Source organism: Sminthopsis crassicaudata, chromosome 3 (assembly GCF_048593235.1).
Source record: "Sminthopsis crassicaudata isolate SCR6 chromosome 3, ASM4859323v1, whole genome shotgun sequence".
Lineage (NCBI taxonomy): Eukaryota > Metazoa > Chordata > Mammalia > Dasyuromorphia > Dasyuridae > Sminthopsis > Sminthopsis crassicaudata.
This window is the reverse complement of record NC_133619.1, coordinates 382337130-382354707: the sequence shown is the minus strand read 5'-3', so window position 1 is coordinate 382354707 and position 17578 is coordinate 382337130. Positions and strand designations below refer to the sequence as shown.

At 33.3% G+C, this 17578-nt stretch overlaps 1 protein-coding gene across 3 annotated transcripts in view; it reads left to right on the top strand.

The window, feature by feature from the left end:
- The window catches only part of LRP1B (LDL receptor related protein 1B), a 2473587-nt gene that overhangs the window by 1719406 nt on the left and 736603 nt on the right, over positions 1-17578 (top strand). For all 3 annotated transcript variants that reach the window (XM_074301983.1, XM_074301982.1, XM_074301981.1), the window contains 4 exons: positions 5835-5966; positions 7747-7974; positions 13521-13695; positions 16202-16296. In XM_074301983.1, the coding sequence (XP_074158084.1) occupies positions 5835-5966; positions 7747-7974; positions 13521-13695; positions 16202-16296 (630 nt within the window). The remainder of the gene's footprint in view (positions 1-5834; positions 5967-7746; positions 7975-13520; positions 13696-16201; positions 16297-17578) is intronic.

The window sequence follows — 17578 nt, the reverse complement described above, 5'->3', positions numbered from 1 at the left end:
TCTTCTTTATGTTGAAGATATCCACTTCTATCAGAATACATCTTCATACAGCATTGTTGTTGAAGTGTATAGTGTTCTCCTGGTTCTGTTCATTTCACTCAGCATTAGTTCATGCAAGTCTCTCCAAACCTCTCTGTATTCCTCCTGCTGGTCATATCTTACAGAGCAGTAATATTCCATAACGTTCATATATCCTACTTTACCCAACCATTCTCCAATTGATGGACATCCATTCATTTTCCAGTTTCTAGCCACTACAAAAGAGCTGCCACAAACATTTTGGCACATACAGGTCCCTTTCCCTTCTTTAGTATTTCTTTGGAATGTAAGCCCAGTAGTAGCACTGCTGGATCAAAGGGTATGCACAGTTTGATAACTTTTTGGGCATGGTTCCAAATTGCTCTCCAAAATGGCTGGATTCTTTCACAACTCCACCAACAATGCATCAGTGTCCCAGTTTTCCCACATCCCCTCCAACATTCATCATTATCTTTTCCTGTCATCTTAGCCAATCTGACAGGTGTGTAGTGGTATCTCAGAGTTGTCTTAATTTGCATTTCTCTGATCAGTAGTTATTTGGAACACTCTTTCATATGAGTGGATATAATTTCAATTCCATCATCTGAAAATTGTCTGTTCATATCCTTTGACCATTTATCAATTGGAGAATGCTTTGATTTCTTACAAATTAGAGTCAGTTTTCTATATATTTTGGAAATGAGGCCTTTATCAGAACCTTTAATTGTAAAAATATTTTCCCAATTTGTTACTTCCCTTCTAATCTTGTTTGCATTAGTTTTGTTTGTACAAAAGTTTTTTAATTTGATGTAATCAAAATCTTCTATTTTGTGATCCCAATAACGATCTCTAGTTCTCCTTTGGTCATAGATTCCTTCCTCCTCCACAGGTCTGAGAGGCAGACTATCCTCTCTTCCTCTAGTCTATTTATGATCTCGTTCTTTATGCCAAATCATGGACCTATTGTGATCTTATCTTGGTATATGGTGTTAAGTGTGGGTCCATATCTAATTTCTGCCATACTAATTTCCAGTTTTCCCAACAGTTTTTTTCAAATAATGAATTATTATCCCAAATGTTGGTATCTTTTGGGTTGTCAAACACTAGATTGCTATAGTTGTACCCTATTTTGTCCTTTGTACCTAATCTGTTCCACTGATTGACTAGTCTATTTCTTAGCCAATACCAAATGGGTTTGGTAACTGCTGTTTTATAATATAGCTTTAGATCAGGTACACCTAGACCACCTTCATCTGACTTTTTTTTTCCATTAATTCCCTTGAAAATCTCGACCTTTCATTCTTCCATATTAATTTTGTTGTTATGTTTTCTAGGTCATTAAAATAGTTTCTTGGGAGTCTCATTGGTATAGCACTAAATAAATAGATTAGTTTGGGGAGTATTGTCATCTTTATTATATTAGCTTGGCCTATCCAAGAGCACTTGATGTCTTTCCGATTATTTAAATATGACTTTATTTTTGTGGCAAGTGTTTTGTAATTTTGCTCATATAATTCCTGACTTTCCTTTGGTAGATAGATTCCCAAATATTTTATACTCTCGACAGTTGTTTTGAATGGAATTTCTCTTTGTATCTCTTGCTGTTACATTTTGTTGGTGATGTATAAAAGTGCTGAGGATTTATGTGGATTTATTTCGTATCCAGCAACTTTGCTAAAGTTGTGAATTATTTCTAATAAATTTTTATTAGAATCTCTAAGGTTCTCTAAGTATACCATCATATCATCTGCAAAGAGTGTGCTCATCAGTTCTTATAGTACAATAGTATGCTATTACATTCATATACCACACTTTTCAGCCATTTCCCAACTGATGGACATCCACTCAATTTCCAGTTGTTTGCCAACACAAAAAGAAGTTGCTATATATATTTTGGTACATGTAATTACTTTCCCCTTTTCCCACTTATCCAACCAAGATTATAATTCCATGAGACAGGAAATATTCAAACTGTAAAAAGACTGCAAAAATGGAAGATGTAAGATATAACATGGTAAAAAATAAACTAATTTGGATAATAAATATAAAAGTACCTGAAAATCATGACTAAAAGAGAAAAAAAAAAGCACTATAAACATTTTTCAAGAAAATTTTAAGTAAAACTACTCAAATGTCTTAGATGCGGAGGACACAGTAAAATATAGAATCCTGAAGAAAACTCCCCAATTAAAGTTGCCATGAACATTATAGCCAAAATCCAATGCTTCAGATAATGTAAATGTCCAGAAAGCATTCAATACTGAGTAGTCACCTCAGGATCATCAGGATCACAAAATATTTAGTTGCTAATAATATAAAGGAGAGGAGCACTTGGAATATGAAATTCCAGAAGGCAAAGGATATAAAGTTACATCTAAGAGCAATTTATCTCATTTTATTTATTTATTTATTTGTTTGTTTATTTATTTTCCTGAGGCTGGGGTTAAGTGACTTGCCCAGGGTCACACACTCACGAAGTGTTAAGAGTCTGAGACCAGATTTGAACTCCTGTCCTCCTGAATTCAGGGCTGGTGCTCTATCTATTGTGCCACCTAGATGCCCCTATCTCATTTAATTTCAATGAAATAAAATATTTTTAATCAGTCTAAGGAAACATAGAGTTAAATCTATACAAATAATTTTAAGGAATATGAATTTCCTATATTCTGCTATGAGAAGATGATACATGTGCCTTTTCAGATTATCATTATTATCTGGGTTTCAGGAAGGAAGTCTAAATAGACAAAAAGTCTATTATATACTGATGATCTTAAGAATGGAAAGAGAAAAATGTCCCTTACATCCTTTGTAAAAATCTTCTTTTTATCATGAATTTGACAAACATGAATATTTCAATACACAAAAAACAGACAACTCAAATGCACCCGTGCATTTATTACTTAAAATATTTTTATTGGGGCAGATAGATTGCACAGTTAATAGAGTACCTGAAATCAACAGAACCTGAATTCAAATCTGGCATCAAACATAACACCAATTAACTGTGTGATCCTGGGCAAGTCACCCAGTTGCCTTGCCAAAGAAACAAAAGCCTATGCTGTTCTATGGGGGAGTTAGTAAGTTAGTAAATTCTTGCTAAGTATAGTGGAAAAAATACCAAATCTAAGGTGAAAGGACATAGATTCCAACTGCAGTGTGTCAATGTGCTACTGTGAATAAGTAACTTAATCTCTTGAAGTTTCATCTTTCTTTTTTGCAAAATTAAGAACTTGGATTAGATTGGTTATATCAAACTCAAATAGAAAGGGATCCCCATTGACCTTGTGTTTACTTAGAAAACCACAGATTAACATTATTTATGTTGTATTGAATTTTTATTTATTTTAATCAGTGTTTCTCAGTTATATTTTAATCTGATATACTAAGGAGTTTTTCCAGCTCTTGATACTTCTGTACTAAACCCATTTGCCTTTCAAGTATATAAAGAAAAGACAAAAGGCACAGAGTAGAAACTTAATAAATGCTAGTTTAGTATAATTGAGGCAAGGAAGATAGACCAAAGATTAGTAAAAAAGAGGCAAGCCTAATATAGGGCATACAGAACCCACGGCATTTTCTTTACTTATTTGCTGTTTTCTACTTTTTTTGGTCCTTCTTGGTTAAAGACTAAGAAATTGGAGCAAGATGTTTTACTATTTTTATGTATCTTTTTTTTCTTAATTGTAAAACATATATACTCACTCAGATGCACATAAGAATACATCAAACACTTTAAAATGAATATCTTTAATGTTTGCATTGCATATACCCCACCCCAAGTTGTTGTATATACTTATCCTTCAACTATTTTGCCTTTGATTTTTATTTGTCAAGAGGAACATTATGTTGCCCATTTCCCCTTACTGACTATGCCAAATAAATTTGCAAAATGTTTTATTCCCCTTTAATTGATTTCCTTAGGAGAATGAGTTGTTCTGAGTCTTTCAATTCCCTTTGGCTTTTTCATCAAAGACATAGATGCAGCTTTATTTTTTTTTATTTCCCATGTGAAGATGTATGACTAATTATTCATTGCTGTCATCTATTATCTGGGGAAAATAATATTAGAATTTTTAAAACAAGATCTTTTATGTTTTAAGCCTTCTCAAGGAAGAAAAAAAAGACAACTTTTTACCATTGATTTTTAAAATGTTTTGAACTTGAGACCCTGGTTGCTCAGGAAAACAGAAATTTTATCTCAAGTGGAAATATTGCCTGGAATTTTACTCTTTGCATAAATCTCAGATCTATAACATAATGACTAAGGTTAAAGAAACATGATAAACTTCTCATTTGGGCATCAAATGTATAAATCTCAGATATATATCATAATGACTAAGGTTAAGAAACATGATAAACTTCTCATTTGGGCATAAAAGTTTCTGAGTAGTATGGATTTCTTTGAAGATGATCAACTTAAAAAAGAGAATATGAAACTTGGAATATTGAAAATGTGTAACATTAAATTTTTACTTTAGCTCAGTTGTAAATGAGAACCTCTGTTCTTTATAGTTGATGCTTCATAGTTTTTCATATTTTGTTGTATTCATCTTATAAAAAAACAAACCAAACTGGACAACATTAAAAACTTTATTATTTTTTTTTTGGCTGAGGTAATTGGGGTGCCCATGTTCACACAAAGCTAGGAAGTGTTAGTATCTGAGGTCAGATTTGAAGTCAGGTCCTCCTGACTTCAAGGCTGGGGCTCCTTATTTTTTAAATAAGGCCTAGCTATTAGCACAAAGTTTATTAACTTGTTGAAAGTTAGCCACTTTTCTGTCCATTTCTTTTTCTGTCTACTGGAATGTAATGTATTCATGCATTCCACAATTTAAGGAGAGGCTGAGGTACACTAAGGATTCATTTTATTTTAACATCTAATAATTTCTGATTCACTTCTTATTCTTAAAAACAAACAAACAAAAATAAAATAAAATAATTATAAAGCAGGGTAAATTTCAAAAATAACATCAAGATGGGAAAAATTTGCTAATCCTCTGGAAGATATGGTTAGAATTACAAGTAATTTGAAAAATCAGTATGAATACTTGACTAGAATGAAATATAGTAGAGATGGATTTTCTGTAATGTAGCTTCTATGACATTGGAATCATATCATCTAGTATTCAGAAAATTGACAGATGAGAGATAAAAACAATAATTATTTCTTTTCTAGGTTCACCTAATTTATATAAGGCTAATATATCAGAGAAGATACTACACCAATGTTTGAGAACGAAGTTTCTGAATGTCAAGTTCTTTGATGCAAAATTGGATTACTTAGGAAATATGAATATGTGTGTTACTTTTTCAGAAACATTTAAAACATAGACATTTGTCAGGAATGTTTTGTTGACATGTATCTGTTACACTAGAAGAGAAAGCAAGTTGGTTTGAAAAGCCCTAGCCATCATTCAAGTTCCTAATGTCTGGGTCACATTAACACCTGAGGTAATTGTATTCTAACTTCAGTAATTATGCTTATCTGGAACTCTTCCTGTTCTCCAAATTGAATAAATAATCCTTTTTAAAAACTCTTGGGATACTTACTGTTCTAGGGCAATATGAAACTTGCCATTTTATCTCAGTAGTAGCAGAGTTAGTCCAGTATGTTAGGTCTTTGGTAAGGCAAAATGTTATTACAAATATGATTATTGTGTATGAATTTCTATTATTGTCCTATTAATCACCCTCCTAATGGGAACAATAAGGTAAAATTCACTTTGAATCATTAAGCGAATAACCCCTGTCAACCTCAGAGGTAGCCTAATGTATTCTTTCCTCTTTACTGTTAATATTTCACTGTATAATTACAGCTCCCAATCCATGTGAAGCTAATGAAGGCAAAGGCCCATGCTCGCATATGTGTCTGATCAATCATAACAGGAGTGCAGCTTGTGCCTGCCCCCACCTGATGAAACTGTCACCAGATAAGAAGACTTGCTATGGTAAGGTTCTTCAAATGTTTACCAGAAATTCAAATTAAATCGTTCTAGCTTATAGAAATGTTAAGATTTTTACTCCAACAGAAGCACAAGAGGATTTGTCATTCCTTGAAAATGTTTGAGACGCTGCTATTTCCTAGCAATGTTGATGATTCATCTACTTTCAGAAAGATTGGCAGACACTTTAAAATATGCAGTATGGGGTATTCTGCTCTTTATTACCTTATTCATGTTTCCTGTTCCTTTTGCTTTTGGTGTGTTAACAGAATTTATCTCTGGGAAACAGTGAGATTTATAAGTTTAAAGTGTATCATCAGAAAATGATGATGCAGGTAGTCTGCACCACAAAGAAGTATTTAAAAGCTTTAATCTCTGCCTGCACTTCATCTGAAGTCGTTTTTACATCATTTTAGTGGGGAAATTAACAATTTAGAGGGAAAATGGGATACAATATATAATTTTGCAAGGTGTAAAACAGATTTTAAATATTTTTATAAAATTTATGAAAGCAGTTACAATAGACTTTTTAAAATAATGAAATGTCTATTTGAAATCTCATTTTTTTTGTTTGTTTGCTTTTTTAAAGGGAGAGGGAGTAGTGAATCTCCAAAGCTTAACATAGTGTTTAATCACACATTCTATGATATTTATAGTATCAAATCCCTCATTAAAATGACAGAATACATTTAGAAAATGATAGAAATAATATATCTTAATGAGCCTAGAGAATAAAAAAAAATAAAATATTAATGAAGCTTCCATTTAAGTTGTTTTAATTCATTGAAAGCAAGTTACCTGTAAGTTCAATATGATGAAAATTTCTGTCATTAATGTTTATGGTCTAAGGAATTGTGATTTTAAAAGTAAATGCAACCCATTGAAACCTAGTTGTATAAAATTGTATCCAAATGTGATTTGGTAAGAAATGTATGAGCTCACTGTAATTCACTGATGGTATAAGAAATGATTTCTTAGATTCTTCCACATTCCATTCAATTTAAAATAAGACTCAATTATAATATCATACAAAGACAATTTAGAAATTTGGCATTTTTAGAGCTTATATAGTTGAAGACGTGTTTATATTAGTTGCATATGCATTTGATGTACCTTGAACTTCTTAGTAACATTGGAAAAAGAAAAAAGCAATTTAAAAAATTCCAGATAGACAAGTTTATTTCAATGAAGTGAGTTAATTAAATAAGGGTACATCATGAGCATTATGTTCTCTATTTTATATTAATTATTGCTTTCAGTAATTAAAAAAAATGTTAATATATGATGATCAATTCTGATGGATGTGGCCATCTTCAGCAATGAGATGAACCAATCAATTCCAATAGAGCAGTAATGAACTGAACCAGCTACACTCAGCAAAAGAACTTTGGGAGATGACTATGAGCCACTACATAGAATTCCCAATCCCTCTGTTTTTGTCCACCTGCATTTTTGATTTCCTTCACAGGCTAATTATATGCTATTTCAAAGTCTGATTCTTTTTGTACAGCAAAATAACTGTTTGGACATGTATACATATGTTGTATTTAATTTATACTTTTAACATATTTAACATGTATTGGTCAACCTGCCATCTGGGTGGGCGGGAGGGGAAAAATTAGAACAAAATGTTTGGCAATTGTCAATGCTGTAAAATTACCTATGCATATATTTGGTAAATAAAAACTATATAAAAATGTTAAATAATCGTGTGAAAATTGGCTTTCTAGGTATTTTTACCTAATTGACTTTACAAATAAAAAAAATCTGATTTCTTCTTTTCTAGAAATGAAAAAATTTCTTCTTTATGCAAGACGTTCAGAAATAAGAGGAGTGGATATAGATAATCCATATTTCAACTTCATCACAGCCTTTACTGTCCCTGATATAGATGATGTTACTGTGATAGACTTTGATGCCTCAGAAGAGCGTTTGTACTGGACTGATATAAAGACACAAACTATTAAACGTGCCTTTATTAATGGGACTGGGTTAGAGACTGTTATCTCAAGAGGTAAATAGCTAAAGAACTACTGCCATAAAGTAGTTGTGCTATATCAAAATCCATGTTTGCAATCATTTTAAGTATTCATGCTTCACATTTATGTTGTCACTTTATTTTTAGAGTAGCATCAACATAATTGATAATACCTACATAATTATTTACATTTGCAAGTCCATTGCAAGATACTTTTTCCCTCATATTGCTAAAAGAAATTTAATAGAATCATTGATTTAGAGCTAGAAGGGATTCTAATTGTTTTATTTTAAAGATGGGGGAAATGAGAAGGGCCAAAGAAAAACAGTTACTAGCTTGAGATCACAAAAGGAATAAATGTGAGAGCCAGCTTTTGAATTCAGGTCCCCAAACACAAAACCCAGCACTCTTTTTCCCTTGCTACCTACTTTCATATTTATGATTAAAACAGATCAGAAGTAACTTGTTAAATTCTTCACTAAGCAGTTAGAGGTTTAAATCATATATTAAATACTAAAATTATAATGACAAATATCACATCAGTCATTTCAAGAAGATTTTGGGAATTCAGAAGCAGAAAATTCAAAAGGGGTTTCCTTACCATCTGGGTCTTTCTGAATCAAGACCCCTTTAATTTTCTTATTCCATTATTTCTTCATCTTCTCTTTCACCCCTCACTCTCTAATTAGATTAGTCAGTATTTATATCATGAAAAGTAGAACAGGAAGTTGATGAAAGCCATTTCCTTCAGTCTTATTCTAGCTTGTCATTTATTAAATTTTTTTTATGTGCTAAACACTGTGCTAAGCACTTTATAATTATCAACTCATTTGATCTTCAAAACAACCCTGTGAGGTAGGTGTTATTATCCCCATTTTATAGAAGAGAAAAATCCTAAAGATCCTTCTGCAGATGAGGAATCTCCTAAAGACCTAATCCATCCAAGTAATTCATTTCAACACATGAACTGGTATAAACTCATTTAAGTTTAGGCAGCTTAGACAACAATGGTATTCTTTTGAATCTGGTGGTGAAAATCTTGCACAATTAGCACTATCTGTGAAGGTCAACATCATTTGTGAAAGTCAACATGGTTTTTGAGGTTAATCAGGCTTCCATTTATTCCCTCATGTTTTCATTCAGTTAATAATGAAGCTGTATTGTGAGTATTCATTATATATCAGACAACTGTGTTAGGCAGACAAGAGAATAAAAAAATATAATTACATCTTCATTTCCAACCTTATAGGTGCTTACCTTTTTAATTTGGAGAGGATAAGAGATATGCACATGAATGTACTTTAATGCTGGGAGAAACTAAGGCAAGATAGAGATGTAGGGAAGTCTGGAGTCATGATGGTCTAAGATATAAGGTCTTTCTCCTTATCTGCATTAAACATTTATAATTTTTAATCTTAGCATAGCCAGCCCTAAATTACATCAGTTCTAATGATTAAAAGGGAAGGATGGTGTTGCAACCAGGGGAATTGAGGCAGAACAATTAAGGGAAACTGAGGCAGGACAATTAGAAGGGAACTGTAGCACAACAATAATCACTTTTTAATGCTTTATTGTTTGCAAATTGTTTTACACATTATCTTATTTGAGTCACATTATAAGATAATTACTATAAGTATTATTATCCCCATTTTCCAAATTTTCAAATAGACTTAGAGTGGTTTACATTACTTACCTAGAATCATAGAGCCTTGTAGAAGCAGGTTTTGAACACAGTTCATCTGAACTCCAAAGTTCAATATTCTGTTTGCAATTCCTCTAAAGCACAGATCTTATAGGCAGACTCAAAGCAAAATACAAAACTAATATTCAGACGATCCCATGAAAACAATATCCCTTTAGTTGCTGGTAGAAATAGTCACAATTTATCACTTAAAATACCAAAGACAGCAGAGAAGGCTTTGGGAAGAAGTAAGGATAAGAATATTCTTTCTTTCACATGGCTAGTAGTTGCAACTTCCAGCTTTGTAGGAGAGTTCCCTTTCTTTTTTTTTTTTTTTTTTTTTTTGTTTGTTTGTTTGTTTGGTTGGTTGGTTGGTTGGGGTTTTTTGTTTGTTTGTTTGTTTGTTTTTTATTTTCAAATTTATTATTTATTTAGTTTTAACTTAAAAAAAAAAAATCTCAGGTTCTAAATTCCTTTCCTCCAACCTCTGCCCCACCCATTGAGAATGCAAACAATATATCAATTATAATCTGAAATCATACAAAACATATTTCCATAATACTCATGTCATAAAAAAATTAAGAAAAAGAAAGGGAAAAAATATACTTTAATTTTCATGAAGAATTTACCATTTTGGAGAGTTCATTTCATAAATCTTCATATGGGCAATAGCTTTTCATGGCCTCTCTTTCAATTAGATACTCACCTCTCCTGTAAGGGGAGCAGCATCTTTTCCTATCGACTGTCTACTAATCCTCATCCTCTAGCTGTAGAGATAACTCTCAGCCTGTCTGGAAGCTTAAAATAAGTATCTCACAACTCACCTTCTAAAAATTAAGTTTGCTGAAATATGATGAAGTGAACCAAGGGCTTTGTATATTTCTTTAGGCATCGTTTTCATTCATTTAGACCCTGATTCTATCTCTTCTCCCTCCTACTTCTGACCTCATTAACTGTTCTGCCACAGCTATCAATCAAACCTCATGCTAGAGGACTTTTTAAAAATATACATTTTAAAAAGCATTTATTATTGCTTCCCCCCACTGTGACCCCCCCTAACTCTCATAGGAATAATAGTCCAGCAAAACAAATTGTCACGTTGTCCATGGTCTAAAATTGATGTTTCATTCTGAATTTTAAAGCTATCATCTCCGACAGAAAGTGATGGATGGTGCAGGATTTCTGATATTTGGGTTTTTTTTTTTGTTTTTTTTTTTGTTTTTTTCCCCCCATCCTATCCATTCTAATTGGACAATGAGGTCATGGTACAGTGAAAAGATTTGGGTTCCAATTCTGGCTTTGCTTTTCAACTTATTGTTCTACCTTAGACAAATGAGTTCCTCTTTCCTGAGTTTCTCCTTCTTCCCTCACTTTCTTCTTATGTAAAGTGAGGGAGTTAGACTAGATCAAAGAGCATTTATGAGCAGCTAGGAGGTGCAATGAATAGAGTACCTAGTCTGGAGTCAGGAAGAACTGAGTTCAAATCCAGCCTCAAAAACATACTAGCTGTGTGACTCTGAGCAAGTCATTTAACCCTGTTTGCCTCAGTTTCCTTATCTGTAAATGAGCTGCAGAAGGAATGTCTCCAGAAAGCCAACTAGAACACTACAGCTGGCCACCTATTGTCCCTTCTCTTATCATGTAACTAGGTCCCACAGTTCTTTGATGACATTCTTTAATTCTATTCTTTCCCAAAGTTCCTTATAATATTGATTACAATCTGCTCACACCCACCAAACACCTCTTTATTCATTCCTTGATTATTCATTAAGTTTGTGCTAAGAATCAAGTACTGTAATAGTTCTCAGTGATATAAAGATGATACAAACTCTGTGCCAGGGAACTTAAAATTTTATTTGTGGAGGAAGAAGAAAAGAAACAGGATGCATGACAAATAAATGTGAGGTATATACAAAGTAAATACAAAGAAATTAGAAAGAGAAAAATAACAATTGGAGGATACCAGGATAGCTCTCTTCTAGGAAGTGTATCTTGAGCCTTAAAAAAAAAAAAAAAAAAAAAAAAAAAAAAAGGCTCAAGATTCAGATAGATTGAAACAAGGAGGAGGTGCATTCTAGAATGTCATACAGGGAAAGCAATTAAATCAAGTTGACTGTCCATTACATTGCTCTAAAGTGCAGAAAGGGATGGAGTGTGCAAGAAGTCTTGTAAAGTTGAGTGAAACAAGATTGTGAAGAGCTTTACATGCCAAACAAATATGTGTCTTATCCTCTTGGCAGAAAGGAAGAAAGAAAAAAAAAGAAACAAAGAAAGAAAGAAAGAAAGAAAGAAAGAAAGAAAGAAAGAAAGAAAGAAAGAAAGAAAGAAAGAAAGAAAGAAAGAAAGAAAGAAAGAAAGAAAGAAAGAAAGAAAGAAAGAAAGAAAGAAAGAAAGAAAGAAAGAAAGAAAGAAAGAAAGAAAGAAAGATCCATTAAAGCTTTGGGCAGCGACAGTGAATCAAATGAAAAGAGAAGGAATTTAAGGATAGAAAACCAATTATAAGCCAGTATCTTCAACTCCTCTCCCCCAAAGTGGTACCCTATTTAGACCTGTCTTATTTTTTTTTTCTGAATTGTATATTTTGAGAGTACTATGTCTTAGCAAACATCCCTAGACTATATTCTATTCCTTAAGGATCTTTCTAGGTAACAGCTAATGTCATTATCTATATGCTAACTTGCTGACTAGTTTTAGTAAGGACCTTCAGGAAGCACAAAACCTCAAGTCTAATAAATTGTACCGTGGTCAAAATTTCATTCACATGTCAATTGTGAGAGAAACTTGTTTGGGGTTGTCAGTACCCAGCACCCCTAAGATCCACATGAGCAATTGCCTAAATCACATACTCTCAATGTCCTACTTCTTTATATACGATATAAGAATAGTCCATGTCAGCCTTCATTTATACATTTCCTTAAAATATGCTATTAAGGAATTCTTCTTCACATATTATATATTCATTCCAAAGAAGTAAGAGAAGGATACAAAATAAGTTCTAAGGAGTGTAATGAATAGAAAGAATCATGGCCCTTTGGAGATCGCAGACAATGCACAAAGCAGTAATGGAAAACATTCAAAAATCCCAGATTAGAATGCTTCTAAATTAGCACTCTTTTTACCTTAATGCTTTCTAAAGCTTCTTAGACTTTTTTTTTTCCTTCTAATTAAAACATGTGGCGTTTAGATCTCTTAATTGTATGATCAAGAAACAGTAAACCAAATATTCCGATTTGACTTAATGAATCCAATCTTAATTAGAGCTCAGTAATTTGTCTTAGGAATGTTAAAGAACTTTCCTCCCTTCCTATCACTGTCAATTCCAGTTAATTACCTACTTTGAAAGACATAAAATTCTAATGAATCTTTTAGAAGTTGAATCATTCCATCTTATTTCTACATAAAATGGACATATGCAGGTCAACCAAAATGACCTGTTTTAAATAAAGCCAATTTTACTATGGGTGAAAAAAAAAATCAAATTAGTTTTGGAACGTAAGGTACACAGCTCATTTGTTATTGACCAGAAAATGCTTTTTTCTTCAAACAAGAAAAATGTGCTCCCAACTAGAGAGCTGATTACTCTAATTTGCATTTGGGTTGCCTTGGACAATGAGATTACTGGCTATTTTTACTCCAAAATGTTTACTAGTGACTCATTGATGGTAAGTGTAATTTCAATGCTAATTGTTGCTTCAGGTTTTCAACTGGCTCAGCAGTTAGACATTAATGATTATTCATACCTCAAGAAGGGCTGATAAGGGAATGAGATTAAAATCTTGTACAATTTTAGCTAACAAATTAAAGTGTAAATTAAATTTTCCCTGAGACAGAAAATGACTTAGGAGAGCCAACAGAATGAGGAACTTCATTCACTTTTAATTTTCTTTTTCCTCTCTTACAGATATTCAGAGCATCAGAGGGCTAGCTGTGGATTGGGTATCTCGAAATTTGTACTGGATTAGCTCAGAATTTGATGAAACTCAAATTAATGTGGCAAGATTAGATGGTTCTTTGAAAACCTCAATTATACACGGAATCGATAAACCACAATGTCTTGCAGCTCACCCAGTCAGGGGGTAAAGTATGATTGTTTCTAAATTTTTAGAAAAATTTGCCATAATTTCATACCAAATAGCATGAGACTATTCAGTATTACAGTAGGCTGTAAGTATAAGACTTAGGGGCTAACTAGCAAATTCATCTCTAGTGTCTGACAAAATACATATCTATAGAGTTCACAGTTTTCTGACAACTTTATAATAACAAATATCATATAATTGTAGTATTTTATTAACTCCTATTTTTAAAAGTGAAAGGAAGAGAGATATAAAGACAATGTTGCTAAAAATTAAGATTTACAATATGTACCTTTATGATTGTAATACATACATATATATTATATAATTTCTAAAGCCATAGATTGCATCAAACCTATCAATCTGCTTAGAATTTCTTTATCCAGGAGTTGTTAATAATAAGAATTATAATAATTGACCTTTACATAGCAATTACTATGTGCCTAGTACTTTGATCACTTGATCCCCACAACAATTCTTGGAAGGAGGTGCTACTATTGTTCCCATTTTCTAGTTGTAGAAACTGAGGCAAAAAGGGTTTAATTGATTTGCCAAGGATCATATTTTAATGCCAGAGAAACTGAGGCAAGATAGAGATTAGACAATATTTAATAATTTATTTGAAAGGAAGACATTTACTGGGACCAAATGGATCCATGGTTTGCGTTTAACGAGACTATCAACTCCAAGAATCCAGCAAACAATCTAACTTCTCAATGACCTATATACACATGGCTCAGACACAGGAGGTAGGGATGGGATCAGGGTGCTGAGAGTGGGAATGGAATTCTGACAGGGTGGGGTGAGCCACCAGAGATGGGGCTGACATAAGGGGGGAGGCACTCCAGAGATGGGAAGAGGAATCTTGATAAAATGGTATCTGATATTATGATAGCTTGGGATGGAGAGAGGCATTCTGATATTCTAAAAAGAAGATATTTTATACTTATCAAATATTCTGATTAAGAGGGAGGGGTGGTTTTCTAGGATTGAGCAGAACAATTATAAACTGAGGCAGAACAATTAGAGAAACTGAGGCAGGATAATTTAGGGAGACTGAGTCAGGATAATTAGGGAAATTGAGTCAGGACAATAAAAAAGAACAATGGCATAACAACATTAGTTAAGTTTCTGAGGTTGGATTTGAATTTAGGTCTTTCAGACTCACAGTTTGGTGCTCTCTTCATTGTACCACCCGACTGCCTCCAAAGTTGCCATAAAAATGCAGTTCTAAGACCAGGTCTGTCTTAGACAATAAATGGGCAGGCTGAGGATGAACGATAAACAAACTCTATCAGTCCTGTTCTCTCACTGGTTATTTTAAAAGTACAAAAATGATCTCAAAGTAATTAGCTACAAAGGTCTGGAAGACCTTATTTCCTTTTTCATTCTTCCTTAGGAATATTTATTTATTGTTGCCTTTTTTTCTCACACAGCTCTCTTGATGGCCTGTCATGGCTTCATAAGCAGAACAGGGGAGAATGAGAATAAATACCCCATAACCCATTTGGGTTGCAGGATAATGCAACTACCATTATTGTAAGACAAGCCTAAATTAGGATTAGTCCAACCCTTTAGGTTCAAGGTCTTAAAATGCAGTAGGCATTCATGAACCATAAAATTCAATTACAAACTACTTTAATAATTAGGAGCTAAAAGAACACACTTAAAAGGATGTAACATTATAATAAAACAATCTAGCTCTTCCTGCAGCAGCATCACAGTAAAAAGCCAGAAAAACATTTCCATGAATATAACAAGAAGTAAAGTGGAACATAAGATCACAATTCTTATCAGACAGAACTATTTACATGTCAGGCACAAAGGAAGCAAAATAACCCCTCTGATTCTTTGAAAACCAGCCTAGCCCTAATATATGTATGTGTGTTGTGTATATATATCTATATCTGTATCTACATGTATGTGTGTATATGTATATGTATATGTATATGTATATGTATATGTATATCTATCTATTTTAAGTCAGCATCTTTTATACCAAGTACCTTAAATATGTGTTTTTTATCTCACAGGTCAGTAGTTTCTTGTATTATTAATATCTTATTCTTAAGAGCCTAAATATTTCTCCTAGGGCAAAATGAGTTATTGAAAAAGGTGAGGATAGCAACTAGGCAGTCATTCACCACATACAAGGTAATGTGAAGAAGCAGAATTGGTTGAGAGTAGAACTACAAAGGTCTCAGGGTATTATTCATTTATTCTGCTTCTCTAGAGCATTGCCTCCAAATACCTATGATAGCTTGGTATCATAGCCTTATTTTTGGTTTGAATATTCCTGATTGATATAGACTGATTATGAAAGTGAGTTTTTGATTAAAGAAATTAATGGTAAAAGTTCTCAACAAACCTAAACAATTCCAGACTGCCCTTCCTCAATCCACTACATGAAGACTTGAATACCCTGTATGATTCTGAGTTTAGAGATAAACCACTATAAATAGGCATAGCAGGCTTTTTATTTGATCAATTTATTTTTCTTTTTAAGGAAACTTTACTGGACTGATGGAAACACTATCAATATGGCAAATATGGATGGCAGTAATAGCAAAATCCTCTTTCAGAACCAAAAAGATCCAGTTGGTAAGTATGTGTGATGTTGACCAAAGATTTTTGGGGAATGATAAGCACACATTCAAGACTTATGAAATATCTGAAGTTTAATAGAAAGAAAATACTATGTATTTATTTTTTAATTAAATAAAATTTTAAGAAGAACAATTAATTCAGTTGGGTCCATCATTATGTTGTGATAAATAATTCTCTTTCTATGCTCACATTATCTCTGTTGAATGTAGATATTTTAGGCTTTTGATTAATAGATCCTTCACAACGGTACAAAAGTCATGTGAGTTGATGCAATATATTATTTTCATGTTGAAGGGAGGAAGGAAGGAAGGAAGGAAGGAAGGAAGGAAGGAAGGAAGGAAGGAAGGAAGGAAGGAAGGAAGGAAGGAAGGAAGGAAGGAAGGAAGGAAGGAAGGAAGGAAGGAAGGAAGGAAGGAAGGAAGGGAAGAAGGCAGGGAGGAAGGCAGGGAGGAAGGAAGGGAGGGAGGAAGGGAGGAAGGCAGGGAGGAAGGCAGGGAGGAAGGAAGGAAGGGAGGAAGGAAGGGAGAGAGGAAGGAAGGGAGGAAGGCAGGGAGGGAGGAAGGAAGGGAGGGAGGAAGGAAGGGAGGAAGGAAGGAAGGGAGAGAGGAATGAAGGGAAGGATGGAGGGAGGGACAGAGGGAGGGAAGGAAGTAAAGAGGGAGGGAGGAAGGAAGGGAGAGAGGAAGGAAGAAAAAATATACCTGATTAATAATGCCCTATTGACCATTCAGGCAATCAAGGTAGCAGAAGAAAGATGATAGAAATCATTAATTTGGTTTTATAATGAAAGCCTTCTGCTTTTGAATCTGTGAAAATCAATGCACATTGCTAGCCTTTCAGCAATTTTTAAGTTTCAGGAATGTGGAATAAGTTTTTTTCCTTGAGAAGTGGTTTCTTTTTTATTAGAGAGAATTCAATAAAATTGTTACATCATGGAGGCTTGGAATAAATCAATCCTTTCACATAATCCATGGAGTAAACTTTATATAAAAAGTAATACAGTTAACAACTCTTTTTTCCATGCTGTTTGGTATTAGATACAGCATGCAATTGAAATTCATTGTAGAGTTGAAAATTAAAAGACACATTGAAATGCTAACATTTCAGGGTAGTAGGAGGTAGAAAGAAAAAGGAACAAGGGAATAAATATGCAAGATTATGACCACATAAAATTGACCTAATGGGGAACAAAGCAATCCCATCTGTGCTTATCTAGAATTGTAAAGAATATTTTATCCTGAAAGGTGAATATGTTAGTGGCATTACAAGAAAATGT